At 44.8% G+C, this 15,174-nt stretch overlaps 1 protein-coding gene across 6 annotated transcripts in view; it reads right to left on the bottom strand.

Annotated features, from left to right (window-relative positions):
* Positions 1–15,174, bottom strand: part of AK9 (adenylate kinase 9) — an 829,950-nt gene that overhangs the window by 326,518 nt on the left and 488,258 nt on the right. For 4 of the 6 annotated variants that reach the window (XM_029595283.1, XM_029595287.1, XM_029595285.1 and 1 more), the window contains one exon: positions 171–437. The exons of 1 other annotated variant lie outside the window; for it this stretch is intronic. In XM_029595283.1, coding sequence (XP_029451143.1) covers positions 171–437 — 267 coding nt within the window. Of the gene's footprint in view, positions 1–170; positions 438–10,983; positions 11,139–15,174 lie in introns of those variants that run through there. One more of the 6 variants, XM_029595289.1, reaches the window with a different exon arrangement.

Raw genomic sequence — 15,174 nt, 5'->3', positions numbered from 1 at the left:
ATTCATTTTGGAGGACCACAAATAAAATGAAAATGGCTTCATTCGTCACGCTTTACCCATACATTTCAAACAAATGCATATTGCTACAGACAATGGTCCCTAATTATTGAAGAGATTCTTCATGGACCTTTTTGTTTTAGCTCTTGTCATTTTCCTGAAAGAGTTGTTACCTTTGCAGCCATTTCCTCCTCAGCATCCAGTAAGCTAACATCTTCAGACTTCTGCAATGCACTAATTATGGTTGCATCATCATCATCAGGTACTTCCTCTTCTTCATATTCTGGCCCGAGTTTATTTGGAAACTTGAACATCATAATTTCCTGCAGGCGCTCTCGGAACTGAATGTGGAAGATTCCAAATTTGTTGGCTAGCCATCGTGCAGTTATAGTTTTCCCTGCTCCCTGACAACCCAGCAGGAGTATTCTTAATGGAGGAGGCTGTGAGGGAACATTAACATCAGAATCCTTGAGAAGAAAAGATTTACACTAGACACACAAAAGGAGAAATTACTACTTACCCGATAATTTCCTTTCCTCTAGTAAGGGCAGGTCAAGCCCAACGAGTGGGTTATGAACCTCTGTCAGCAGATGGAGGCGGAACAAAAGGTGACATCATGGCTATATAATCATGCTCCAACATCAGCCCACCAGTATTCTCTGGAAAAGCAAACTGTGGACAAAACTGATTATACTTGAACATTATTGTGAACAGCCAAACATTCATGTTTTTCAACCAACAGGAACATGAACTCAGCTAAAAGAAGGAACATATCTAGCAAATTAAGGGCCTGAGAAGCCATTTACAAGTATTCCACAAAGTGCAGGAATCATACTCTGCATAGCTCGCTTGAAGAAGGCTAACTACAAATTTAAACATCAGCAGCCGAGGGCAGGTCTGGTATTGACCTGCCCTTACTAGAGGAAAGGAAATTTATCAGTTAAGTAGTAATTTCTCCTTCCTCAGCATCTGGGCAGGCCATTCCCAACGAGTAGGATGTACCAAAGCTAATCTCAAAAAGGATGGGAGGCTGCTAGCGGTCCAATCAATACCACTCATGCAAACATGGCATCCTCCCCAGCTCTAACATCCAAGTAATAATGCTTGGAGAAAGTGTGCAAAGATAACCATGTCTCCGCCCAGCAAATTTCAGCAGGTGACAACAAACGAAGTTCTGCCCACGACACTGCCTCAGCCCTTGTGGAGTGCAGTCTAATCTTTTTCAGCAAGGCAACCTCAGAAGCCACATAGGCTGCAATAATGACCTCCTTAACCGAGAGGGCTATCATTGCCTGCATCGCCGGAGCTCCCTGTTTACCTCCACCATGGAGCACAAACGGGCGATCAGACTTCCAAACATTGTTAGTCATCTCCAGGTACCACAGTAAATGATACTTGAATGCAAAAGACAGTATTCAGGTTCATCTCTGTCCCAGTCAAGACAGGCAGAGAAATGAACTGATTCAAATGAAACTCCAAAACCACTCTGGGCAAAAAAGAGGGCACTGTCTGAATTTGAACCGCACCCAGAGTCACATGGAGAAAAGGAGGAAAGAGCATGCAGCTTAAAGACCTGATGTGCCAAACAGTCTGCCAACAGAAAGACTGTCTTCAAGGTAAGCAGCCACAAGGAAAGAGTACACAGTGGTCAAAAAGTCGGACCTGCCAGAAAACTCAAGGACCAAGTTAAGGTCTCTCAGAGGCACCGGAAGAGCTGCAACAAGGCGGGAGGGGGGTGGGGGGGGGGGGGTGGTGGTGAAGATGCTTAACCTCCTACAAGAAACAGGACATGTCCGGATGGGAAGAAAAAAGCTTTCCCCCTATATCAAGCCAGGACTGCAAATTGAACCTTCAAAGTGTTAAAGCCCAAACCCTTAAGTAAGCTGTCCTGTAAAAATTCCAAAATCAAAGGAATATCCATCTTGACAAGTTGAGTACCTCACTCAGAACACCAGGCCTCAAAGACCCTCCAAACTCTAACATAGGCTAGAGAAATAGAATATTTCTGGGCACGAAGAAGAGGAGAAATTAAAGCAGGTGAAAGACCCCGCTTCAACAACCAAGCCCTTTCAATGACCAAACCATAAGATAGAATTGACCCGGATCACTATGCAAAATGAGCCCCTGATGTAACAGATCCATCCAAGACAGTAGCCTGAGGGGACTGCCCACCAAAAGTCTCTGGAGATTGGCATACCACAGCCTTCAAGCCCAATCCAGGGCCATTAAAATGATGGTGTTGGTTTGACTTGCAATCTTCAGGACTAGCCTGCCTATCAGAGGCCAGGGTGGATCGCATACAGAAGGGCACCACATGGCCATTCCTGAACAAGAGCATCTATGCCCATCACTTTTGGGTCCCGCCTGTGAGTGAAGAAGTGTGGAACTTCTGCATTGTTGAAAGTCGCCAAAAGTTCTAGATTCAGTAGGCCCCAATGGTTCACCAGGAGCTGAAGGACCTCGTCTGCCAGCTCCCATTCTCCTGGGTCCAAGTTTCTCCTCCTGAGGAAATTGGCTCTGATACTGTCCGTTCTGCAATGTGAAAGGAGTTGCTGCTCTAGCCGCTCATGCCTTCAGCTTGTTGATGTTCCATTGCCGCTCTGCTGCATTCCAGCGCCCTTGTACCACCAACACCTGACAGTGCACTTCCAGTCCGGGAGGCTTGCATCTGCATGAGTACCAACCAATCTGGCATTGTCAGGTAAATTCCCTTCCTAAGAAGATCCGCCTGTAACCACCAGTCCAACTGGAATCACACCTCTAATGGGAGGAGCAGTCTCACTGCATAGTTCTGAAACTGTGAACTCCATCAGAAAAGCAACGCGTGCTGAAGAGTGCATATGTGCTCTCGCCCAGGGAACCAATTCTAATGCGGCAGCCATCAACCCCAGGACATGCAGAAAAGATCACACAGTCGGACAGTGTTCTGCAGGGACTGAACTCGCAGTATCAACGTATGGATCTGAGACTCCAGCAGAAATACTCTGCCCTGTCTTGTATATTTATTTATTTATTTAAATGCTTTTATATACCAAAGTTTAGCTAGCTGCCTTCACTCCGGTTTACAGATACAACAACTTAATACATTTGGGAGCAAATGACATCAAACAGGAAAACAACTGACATCAAACAAGTTAAAGATCAACAGAAAAGATACAACTTGTATAACTTATATCAACTATTTTAAGTGACGTATAGAATCGAACCTCGAGATACTCCAAAGTCTGAGATGGCTGCAAATTGCTTTTGAGCAGATTCACCACCCAGCCTAGTTCCTGAGGCAAGGAACCACTCTAAGGGAAGCACAAAAACTCTCTTCCATGGTCTTGGCTTGAATAGACCAATTGTCCAGATAGGGGTGAACTAGAATGCCTTCCTTGTGGAGAGCAACTGCTACCAGTCCCATGACCTTGGAAAAGGTCCTGGGCACCATGGCTAGGCTGAAATGCAAGGCTTGAAACTGGTAATGATGATCCAGAATAGCAAATCAGAGGAACCACTGATGATCCTGATGGATGGGAATATGCAGATACACCTCCATTAGATCCAGAGTCATGAGGCACTCCCCTGCTTGAACTGCCTTTATGACAGAGCGCACCGTTTCCAACCTGGAATGTGTGGCTCGTAAATGTCAGGTGACGCCCTTGAGATCCAGTATGGGCTAAAATGACCTTTCCTTCTTGAGCAAGACATAAAAACATAAGAATATGCTATACTGGGTCAGACCAAGGGTCCATCAAGCCCATCATCCTGTCTCCAGGTACTTGCCAGGCCATAAGAACCTAGCAAGTACCCAAAAACTAAGTCTATCCCATGTTACTCTTGCTAGTAATAGCAGTGGCTATTTTCTAAGTCAACTTAATTAATAGCAGGTAATGGACTTCTCCTCAAAGAACTTATCCAATCCTTTTTTAAACACAGCTATACTAACTGCACTAACCACTTCCTCTGGCAACAAATTCCAGAGTTTAATTGTGCTTTGAGTGAAAAAGAACTTTCTCCAATTAGTTTTAAATGTGCCACATGCTAACTTCATGGAGTGCCCCCTAGTCTTTCTATTATCTGAAAGAGTAAATAATTAACCGATTCACATCTACCCATTCCAGACCTCGCATGATTTTAAACACCTCTATCATATCCCCCCTCAGCCGTCTCTTCTCCAAGCTGAAAAGTCCTAACCTCTTTAGTCTTTCCTCATAGGACAGCTGTTCCATTCTCCTTATCATTTTGGTCGCCCTTCTCTGTACCTTCTCCATCACAATTATATCTTTTTTGAGATGCGGTGACCAGAATTGTACACAGTATTCAAGGTATGGTCTCACCATGGAGCGATACAGAGGCATTTTGACATTTTCCGTTTTATTCACCATTCCCTTTCTAATAAGTCTCAACATTCTGTTTGCTTTTTTGACTGCCGCAGCACACTGTACCGATAATTTCAGTATGTTATCCACTATGACGCCTAGATCTCTTTCTTTCTTGGGTGGTAGCTCCTAATATGGAACCTAACATTATATAACTATAGCATGGGTTATTTTTCCCTATATGCATCACCTTGCACTTATCCACATTAAATTTCATCTGCCATTTGGATTCCCAATTTTCCAGTCTCACAAGGTCTTCCTGCAATTTATCACAATCTGCTTGTGATTTAACTACTCTGAATAATTTTGTATCATCTGCAAATTTGATTACCTCACTCGTCGTATTCCTTTCCAGATCATTTATAAAGATATTGAAAAGCACGGGTCCCAATACAGATCCCTGAGGCACTCCACTGCCCACTCCCCTCCACTGAGAAAATTGTCTATTTAATCCTACTCTCTGTTTCCTGTCTTTTAGCCAGTTTGTAATTCACGAAAGGACATCGCCACCTATCCCATGACTTTTTACTTTTCCTAGAAGCCTCTCATGCGGAACTTTGTCAAATGCCTTCTGAAAATCCAAATACCCTACATCTACCGGTTTACCTTTATCTACATGTTTATTAACTCCTTCAAAAAAGTGCAGCAGATTTGTGATGCAAGACTTGCCTTGGGTAAAGCTGTGCTGACTTTGTTCCATTAAACCATGTCTTTCTATATGTTCTGAGATTTTGATATTTAGAACACTTTCCACTATTTTTCCTGGCACTGAACTCAGGCTCACTGGTCTGTAGTTTCCCGGATCACCCCTGGAGCCCTTTTTAAATATTGGGGTTACATTAGCCACCCTCCAGTCTTCAGGTACAATGGATGATTTTAATGATAGGTTACAAATTTTTACTAATAGGTCTGAAATTTCATTTTTTAGTTCCTTCAGAATCCTGGGGTGTATACCATCCGGTCCAGGTGATTTACTACTCTTCAGTTTGTCAATCAAGCCTACCATATCTTCGAGGTTCACCATGATTTGGTTCAGTCCATCTAAATCATTACCCATAAAAGCCTTCTCCAGAACGGGTATCTCCCCAAAATTCTCTTCAATAAACACTGAAGCAAAGAAATCTTTAATCTTTCTGCAATGGCCTTATCTTCTGTAAGTGCCCCTTTAACCCATCGATCATCTAATGGTGCAACTGCCTTCCTCATAGGCTTTCTGCTTCTGATATATTTTAAAAAGTTTTTACCATGAGTTTTTGCCTCTACAGCCAACTTCTTTTCAAATTCTCTCTTAGCTGTCTTATCAATGTCTTTCATTTAACTTGCCAATGCATATGCTTTATCCTATTTTCTTCTGTTGGATCCTTCTTCCAATGTTTGAATGAAGATCTTTTGGTTAAAATAGCCTCATTCACATCACCTTTTAACCATGCCAGTAATCGTTTTGCCTTCCTTCCACCTTTCTTAATGTGTGGAATACATCTGGACTGTGCTTCTAGGATGGTATTTTTTTTAACAATGTTCATGCCTCTTGTACACTTTTTACCTTTGTAGCCGCTCCTTTCAGTTTTTTTCTATTTTTCTCATTTTATCAAAGTTTCCCTTTTGAAAGTTTAGCACGAGAGCCGTAGATTTGCTTACTGTCCCCTTTCCAGTCATTAATTACAATTTGATCATATTATGATTTCTATTGTTAAGCGGCTCCACCAAATCTTATGTTCCACTGAGAATTAGATCTAAAATTGCTCCCTCTCTCGTCGGTTCCTGAACCAATTGCTCCATAAAACTGTCATTTATTACATCCAGGAAATTTATCACTCTAGCATGTCCCAATGATACATTTATCCAGTCAATATTGGGGTAATTGAAATCTCTCATTATTACTGCACTACCAATTTGGTTAGCTTCCTTAATTTCTCTTAGCATTTCACTGTCTGTCTCACCATCTTGGCCAGGTGGATGGTAGTATACTCCTATCACTATACTCGTCCCCAACACACAAGGTATTTCTACCCATAAAGATTTGATTGTGCATTTAGTCTCATGCAGGATGTTTATCCTGTTGGACTCTATGCCAACCTGGACATAAAGTGCCACACCACCTCCCGGCTGCTCCTCTCTGTCATTGCGATATAATTTATACCCTGGTATAGCACTGTCCCATTGGTTATCCTCCTTCCACCATGTCTCTGAGATGCCAATTAAGTCTATCTCATCATTCACTGCTATACATTCTAATTCTCCCATCTTACTTCTTAGACTTCTGGCATTAGCATACAGACATTTCAAAGTGTGTTTCTTGTTTGTATTTTCATTCTGCTTTTTAATTGATATGGATAAGTTAGAATTGTTTTAGCTCAGGTGAGATTTTAGTTACAGGCACTTGGACTACTTTTCTTATTATTGGAACCTCACTTTTGGGATGCCCTAATTCTAATGCGTCATCAGTATCCTTTGAAGATACCTCCCTCCGAACCATGCGCTGCTGAGCGACTGTCAGCTTTCCCCTTTATTCTAGTTTAAAAGCTGCTCTATCTCCTTTTTAAAGGTTAGTGCCTGTAGTCTGGTTCCACCCTGATTAAGGTGGAGCCCATACCTTTGGAAGAGACTCCCCCTTCCCCAAAAGGTTCCCCAGTTCCTTACAAAACTGAATCCCTCTTCCTTGCACCATCGTCTCATAAACTGAATCCCTCTTCCTTGCACCATCGTCTCATCCACACATTGAGATTCCAGAGCTCTGCCTGCCTCTGGGGACCTGGGCGTGGAACAGGGAGCATTTCAGAGAATGCTACCCTGGAGGTTCTGGATTTAAGCTTTCTACCTAAGAGCCTAAATTTGGCTTCCAGAACCTCCCTCCCACATTTTCCTATGTCGTTGGTGCCCACATGTACCATGACAGCCGGCTCCTCCCCAGCACTGTCTAAAATCTAGACCTCTCATGAGGTCCGCCACCTTTGCACCAGGTAGGCATGTCACCAGGTGATCCTCATGCCCACCAGCCACCCAGCTGTCTACATTCCTAGTAATTGAATTACCAACTATGACGGCCGACCTAACCCTTCCCTCCTGGGCAGTAGCCCTTGGAGACACATCCTCAGTGCAAAAGGAAAATGCACCTCCTGAAGAGCAGGTCCTTGCTACAGGATCCTTTCCTGCTGCACCAGGTTGATGCTCTCTGATCATGAAACCTTCTTCCTCCAAGGAAGCAACATGGCTGCCAGTCTGAAGTTGAGACTTGGCTACTATGTCCCTGAAGGTCTCATCTATATACCTCTCTGTCTGCCTCAGCTCCTCCAGGTCTGCCACTCTAACCTCCAGAGATTGGACTTTTTCTCTGAGAGACAGGAGCTCTTTGCATTACATGCACATGTACAATTTCTCACTGGCAGGTAAAAAAAATCATACATGTGAGACTCGATGGAATAACGGCCTATATTTTTCTGTGATTCAGAAATGGGAATCACAGCTTTCAGGTTAAACAACCATTGTAAAGTTGCTTCCACTTCTACCTCTTCAGAGGGGAGTTGCATGGAGAGACCATGAAGGCATTCGGAGGAATGAGAAGAAATTCTAGAGCATATCTATTGCAAATCACTTTGAAAACCCATTGATCCAAAGTAATCTGGACCCACCTGTGATAAAAACAGGATAGATGACCACCTATCTCCTACATCAACAGGTGATCCCACAAACCTTCATTGGAAGACCGAGGAACTCCACCTCCAGAACCCACATCCTTTCGAGGTCCTCAGGAGCAAAAGGACTGAGACCTGTGGAAGGTACGAGACCTCTGGGAAAAAAACTTCCCTATAAGGTCAAAAACACTGCTAGTCTTGAGAGCAGCCACTTGCCCAAAAAGACCAGACAATGGGCTTCTAATCCTCTGGCAACGAAGGAACCTGGGTCTCTCCCCATTTACTTGCCATTTTTTCCCCAATTCATTGCCAAAGAAAGGTGAGCCCTTGAAGGGCAGCTTGGTAAGATTGGACTTTGAAATAGTATCCACTCACAAGTTGCGAAGTCGCAGCAACCACCTGGCCTCAATAACCAAAGCCACTCCTCTGGCGGCTGTGTGAACCAAATCAGCTAAGAAGGTGGCCCACAGGTCCAAGATCAGTCCTGGCACCACCAGAGTTTTGACAAAGATGCAAGGTAGCCCAAGCTACCAAGGTGCAACAAGAAGCAATTTGCAAATTCATTGTCACTGCCTCAAAGGCTTGCTTTAGGATAGCCTCAATCCTCCTATCCTGAGCATGCTTCAGTGCTGCACCTTCCTCTACTGGGATGGTGGTACATTTCGTGACATAACACACCAAGGCATCCACCCTAGGGAAATGCAACTGTTCTCTGGCCTGTGGATCCAAGGGGTATAAATCCTCCAAGACGCATCTGTAGCACTCCATTCCAGATCAATCAACTCCTGGATTGCATTCAGGAGGGCAAGGAAACAAGCTTTGTGTAGGGTGACCAAAATAGGATCCTTCTTCTGCATACCCAAGAAGTCAGGCCCAGCCACTCCGAGGATCTTCAAGGTCTGAAAAATCAAACCCAGCAAATCATCTCTATGAAAAAGAAGAGAAGAGATTGAAATGGCTCCAAATTTGGGGAATGTCCCCTTCCTCATCAGGAGAGTCATCTGCATGCGAGCTTAGTCAGGCCGCATTGCACCACAGCACTTGACCTTGGAGACAGGTGGAGGAGCACTTGGAGCACACGGACCTAGCTTAGTAGGCACTGCTGATTCAGTAGTCCGGCCCTGTAGAAATGTCTGCATTCCCTGGAAGAATTTTACCCAGGAAAAGGAGAATGGGTTCATTCCAGGCCCCATAGGCTTGAACCTGATGTCTTGAGAGCCAGTGGCTCATGATGAATCAGCCCATGGATAAATCAAGGGAGGAGACATCCTCGTCTTGTCATCTTCAGTCCTACTCCCCTCAGACCAAGGATATGGACGACGGCCAGCAAAATCTGAAAGAGGTAATTCTCCCCAGCATCTAGGCAGAGCTGACACAAGCTTAAAGAAAGTTCCAGCTGAATGGTCCTAATGTGGCATGCAGCATAAATAGATACGTGCTTAGGCTTCTTCACTATGGATGCCCTAGTTTTAAGCATGCAGAACGGTAAAAGCTCGCACCTAGATTATGCGCACATAAAACCCATGCCCAACATGGATGCACATAAAATGTGCATGCAAGGATACGTGCCTTTCGCCACATGTCCAACTAGGCGCCCAAAATGGGTGCCCAATACCAACATCAAGAAAGAACCTAAGCAGGACACACAAGATGTGCATCCAGAAGGAAGAATGTCCAAATTGGATGCACAGGTGAGAACAAATGCACAAACGGGTGCACAGTCATGTGCCAGTGGCCCACAGCCCAAAATGCACAAAAATATCTCACAGTCCATCATGTGCCAAAATGGCAGAAGCCTGGGAGTGGGGCCTAGCCAAATAGCTGCTCAACCTGCTGTGCCTGCACCACCTCCTTACCTCACGGAACTCCCAAGGACGTGAGCAGGACAGCCAAACCACAAGATAACAAACCCTTTCTCCTGCTTATTTTCTTCTCTGTGCTATTTTTCTCTCTCTTTTTTTTTTTTTTAAGTAAAACATCTTTTACCTGAGTTCAGCCCTCCCTGGCTGAGAGTAGGAACAGGTCCCAACTACAGGAGGAGAGGGCTAAAGCCTTCACCGCCGAGCCTCTCTCTGCTAATCGAATTTCAGGTCCATGCCACTCAAGGCTACCAGACTAAGACACTTTGCTGAGGGAGGGACCACATGGTATCACCTCAGGAGGCAAGCAGTGCTCTATAGATGTTTCATCTTTCCGAAACCTTTCCAACTTCTTTTTTTTTTTCATCTTTCTTATTATATATATTTTTTACTCACAGGCAATCCCCTGAATGGAAATGCATGTCCACCATCTGCAGGAGATGGAGAATACTAGCGGGCTGATGTTGGGGCGGGACTATATGACCATGAAGTCAGCTTTTGCTCAGTCTCCATCTGCTGGCAGAGGTGCATAACCTACTCATTGGGATTGACCTGCCTGAATGTTGAGAAAACAATCATTTTTAATATTATCATTTTCAATATTATACACATAACATATTTACATTATCCAGATCCAGCTATATGATAATTCCAGGAAAGAAAAAGAGATTATATATATTGGTATATCAAATTCAGAATCTAAGATTGGAGGAGGCAAAAATGAAACACATACACACACACACACGCACACATGAAAAATACGAAATTAAGTGTAACAAAACAAAGATGCCATAGCACAATATTCATACAGGTTCATAATTTCTGCAGCATCTGATGCTAACAGCAAGGTATAATTGACAGCCGTAACAGATGAGTCAGAATCCTCCAAGCCCCCAGAGTCTGAGGTTGACTTAGGAGAATCCAGATATTTGTCAAGGTACTCTGGTTCAAAAAAGATATATTTAACACCTTTATATATTACACACCACAAGTAAAAGGAGGAGCCCAAAATAATTACTCCAGGATACTTAGCTAAAAACATTTTATTTCTGGCTTCTGTCACCCAGGACACAAAACTGAAACATGTAACATTAGAAAACATTTCTTTTTCTGCAAAGGAGAAATTTTTACCTGTTAATTTTCTTTCCATGAATCAATCTACTTGAGAGGAAATGGATTATGTCTCCTACCAGCAGGTGGAAGCACACAGTTTTCCTTTGTGACATCATCATCATTGTACAGAGGTAGAACAGCACAGGGAAAGCCAGTATTCCTATGACAAAGCACTGAAAAGAACATAAATAATCAAATAAACTTTAAAAAATACCAAAGTTTGCTGTGGAGAGATTATCTATTTACAGCAGATTATCTGTCTGCACCCTGTGGAGAAAATCAGAAATAAAACATAATCAAAGGAAGACAGGATTAAAACCAACAAAGCTGAGAAAGAAGGGAGAACCACTTCTCTGGAATATATATGAAAACCAAAATTCCTCCTGCCTAATATGGCCCAACTTCCTGGGAGGATCCTGGCCTGATGTAGCAGGATTTATGGAAAGAGAATTAACAGGTAATTGTTCTTCCATTTCATACTGCTACACTAATACAGTTGAGACAAGTGGGGAATACCAAAGCTCAACTAGCTGGGGAGGGAGGAAGAAAGGGCCATTGTTGCGAGCATGGCCCCTTGGATCGAGGTGGAGTTGACGCTATCTGCAGGGTGGAACCCTGGAGGTCCCTACTGTTGGCAGGCAGACCGAGATGAGGCAGAGGCCCAACTGGAGCTTCACATTTACCAGTCCACCTTTCCCTCGAGTTGAGCCTTTGGGTACTGGGACTGGCAGGTCTTAGGTAGGGCGTCTACTTATAACGAGATCTGTGAACGTAACAGGGTTGGAACAGGAGAAGGCAAGGGATAACCTGTGGCAGACTATAGTTGATGGCAGGTGGTAGTCGGGCAGGTCCAAGAGTCAAACCGAGGTCAATATCAAGTATCCATCCCAAGGAACCAGGAGAAGTGGATAGACTGAACATAAGAACATAAGAACATAAGAAATTGCCATGCTGAGTCAGACCAAGGGTCCATCGAGCCCAGCATCCTGTTTCCAACAGAGGCCAAAACCAGGCCACAAGAACCTGGCAATTACCCAAACACTAAGAAGAACCCATGCTACTGATGCAATTAATAGCAGTGGCTATTCTCTAAGGGGTAGATTTTTAAAAACAGCGCGATCGCGTACTTTTGTTTGCGCAGCAGGTGCAAACAAAAGTACTCTGGATTTTATAAGATACGCGCATAGCCGCGCGTATCCTCTAAAAGCCTGGATCGGCGCGCGCAAGGCTGCCGATTTTGGGCAGCCGGCGCGCGCCGAGCCTCACAGCCTGCCTCCATTCCCTCCGAGGCCGCTCCGAAATCGGAGCGGCCTCGGAGGGAACTCTCTTTCGCCCTCCCCTCACCTTCCCCTCCCTTCCTCTACCTAACCCACCCCCCCCCGGCCTTATCTAAACCCCCCCCTTACCTTTGTCCGTAGATTTACGCCTGCGAGAAGCAGATGTAAATCTACGCGCGCCAGCGGAATGCTGGCGCGCCGTCCTCCGACCCGGGGGCTGGTCCGGAGGCCTAGACCACGCCCCTGGGCCGGCGCCACGCCCCCGGTCCCGCCCCGAAACGCCGCGCCCCACCCCCGAAACGCAGCGTCATCGGGTCCCGCCCCCCCCCCCCGACACGCCCCCGGACCTACGCGCGTCCCGGGGCTCTACGCGCACCGGCGGCCTATGGAAAATAGGCGCACAAGACCCTGTTCGCGTAAATCCGGGTGGATTTACGCGAGCAAGGCTTTTAAAATCCGCCCGTAATTGATTAATTGCCATTAATGGACTTCTCCTCCAAGAACTTATCCAAACCTTTTTTGAACCCAGCTACACTAACTGCACTAACCACATCCTCTGGCAACAAATTCCAGAGCTTTATTGTACGTTGAGTGAAAAAGAATTTTCTCCGATTAATCTTAAATGTGCTACTTGCTAACTTCATGGAATGCCCCCTAGTCTTTCTACTATCCGAAAGAGTAAATAACTGATTCACATCTACCCGTTCTAGACCTCTCATGATTTTAAACATCTCTATTATATCCCCCCTCAGTCGTCTCTTCTCCAAGCTGAAAAGTCCTAACCTCTTTAGTCTTTCCTCATAGGGGAGCTGTTCCATGCCCCTTATCATTTTGGTAGCCCTTCTCTGTACCTTCTCCATCGCAATTATATCTTTTTTGAGATGCGGCAACCAGGATTGTACACAGTATTCAAGGTGCGGTCTCACCATGAAGCGATAGAGGCATTATGACATTTTCCATTTTATTAACCATTCCCTTTCTAATAATTCCTAACATTCTGTTTGCTATCCTTTCTGATACTACAAAACAAAAAGGAATACAGACCACAAACTGTTCTGAGTAGAGATCTGGCACCACTACTTGTAACAGCTGAAGTCTGGATAGATTATAATTGATTTGTAGCCTCTAAGAGGCTGTGGTAAGGTATTGTGAAAGGAAGCAGCAAGCTCCAAGGCATAACTGAAGCAGAAGAACTCCAATATCTACTGATCTAAATACTTGGGTACACTCATGTTAAACTTTCCCTAGGAAAGCAAACTCACTATGCATGATTGTCAGTGTAGATGGAGCCAAAGGAACCAGTGGAACCATGCCTTGCCATTTTTTTTTAATATCCCTGAAAGGACCAACATTCACCTTTAATCCTGAAGGAATAAGAGCACAACCACTCCCCAGAACCAGCAAGTCAAAAGTTTAACTGACCCCGACTTCCACTAAAATGGAAAAAGGGACCCTAGGCAGCCCTAGAAGCTTTGGATCTACAAGATTCATATCCAGCCACTTTAGTCCTTCCCCAAATAGATCTGCTGTAATGGGGACCTTGCCCAGTTGAGAATTAGACCAGAAAACTGTCCCCTGGTTGCACAATCAGAGAAATCTTCTGACTGCTAAGGCTGAAGCTAATGATCTAGATGAAAATCTGAGAAAAATTATAAAGGGCATTCCAGAGGAACACTGCTACCGATGCCAAGCGAGCCTCTTCACTATCACAAGAGTTCTGGTGTCATCAGACTGCCACCAATAGAAACTCTGGACTGACAGAGGCTGGAGGCTCAATCCACCCATTCTAAGGAACCTAGAGAAAAATACTACTCTCTACTGGGGCACTGGTCAGCCGAGTAGCATCTGCCCAAGGAGGCTGAACCAAACACTGAACCACTTCCTAAGAAAGGAGGTACAACTCAGTGCAAGGTGAGAAGGCCTTAGTGGACCCTCAAATACCTTAAGACCTCTATCAGAGACAACAGGGAACAAACCTGTGGCCCCCACTGGTCAAGGCAAGGGGTCTTGCAGAAAAGCCACAGGTACTCTACCTGATCAATTAAGGTCGCATTCCTATCTCCTTGAAAAAAGATGAACCATTGAGCTGTCCATGCTGAGGACACCACACCCTCCTCTCTAGAAACAGATGGATGAATCCAGCTGGTCTTTAAGTTCTTTCCATGCCTCCTCCATGATGGGAAACAAAAGATCCACAGCAAGTGTTCAACCCTTTTTTTTTAACTGGAATACTTGTCTGGAATTCACAGCTGAAGCCCTAGCCAGCAGAAGGTCTTTTCCTAGCATCAAGCTTTAGAATTGCTCAAAAAGCTAGTCGCAAAGGTGTAAAGAATTCCAGTGAAATTGCCCAGAAACTCTTGAACTGCCATCTCCACGACAGCCAGATATGGCAGACCCTGAAATCCCAGGCAGCCTCCAAGGAATGCTGCTGCAACAATGACCCGAGTGCAGGTGAAGCAAACAACATGGCTGCCATTCCACAAAAAAGCAAACGAATCCAAAAGAAATTTACGATAAGCTACTGTTCTTGGCATAGGTCAGGGCTCCTACCCTGCACCAAGAGACAAATGGCCGAAAGCTCCAAAGCCTTGGGAAACCCTTCCCCCCATGGGCCCTACTGATCAACATGTGTGCTCCTATGGCAGAAGAGGTCTATCTGTAGCTACAGGCCCGCCATCAGTAGGCATGCTCAGACTCTGTAAAGAGCAGGCCTGGCATCTCCCCCTCTGCAGCCTGGGACAGGAAACACTGGGACAGGAAACACCGGATCCGGCTGACACTTACCTGAGGTCTGTACCAGCATCTCAGGTTGTCTCTGCTGCTTCTGCTTTTTTTTTTTCTTTCAACTTAAAAATGGTTCTGGAGCAGAGATAGAAGGAGAGGAGTGACAGGAGGAAGGAGGAGGCAGTAAGAACCCTCTCAGAGAAACTGA

This window comes from Rhinatrema bivittatum, chromosome 3, assembly GCF_901001135.1.
Source record: "Rhinatrema bivittatum chromosome 3, aRhiBiv1.1, whole genome shotgun sequence".
In the NCBI taxonomy this organism is placed as follows: domain Eukaryota; kingdom Metazoa; phylum Chordata; class Amphibia; order Gymnophiona; family Rhinatrematidae; genus Rhinatrema; species Rhinatrema bivittatum.
Note: the sequence above shows the minus strand (reverse complement) of the source record. Positions and strands in the feature narration are given on the sequence as shown.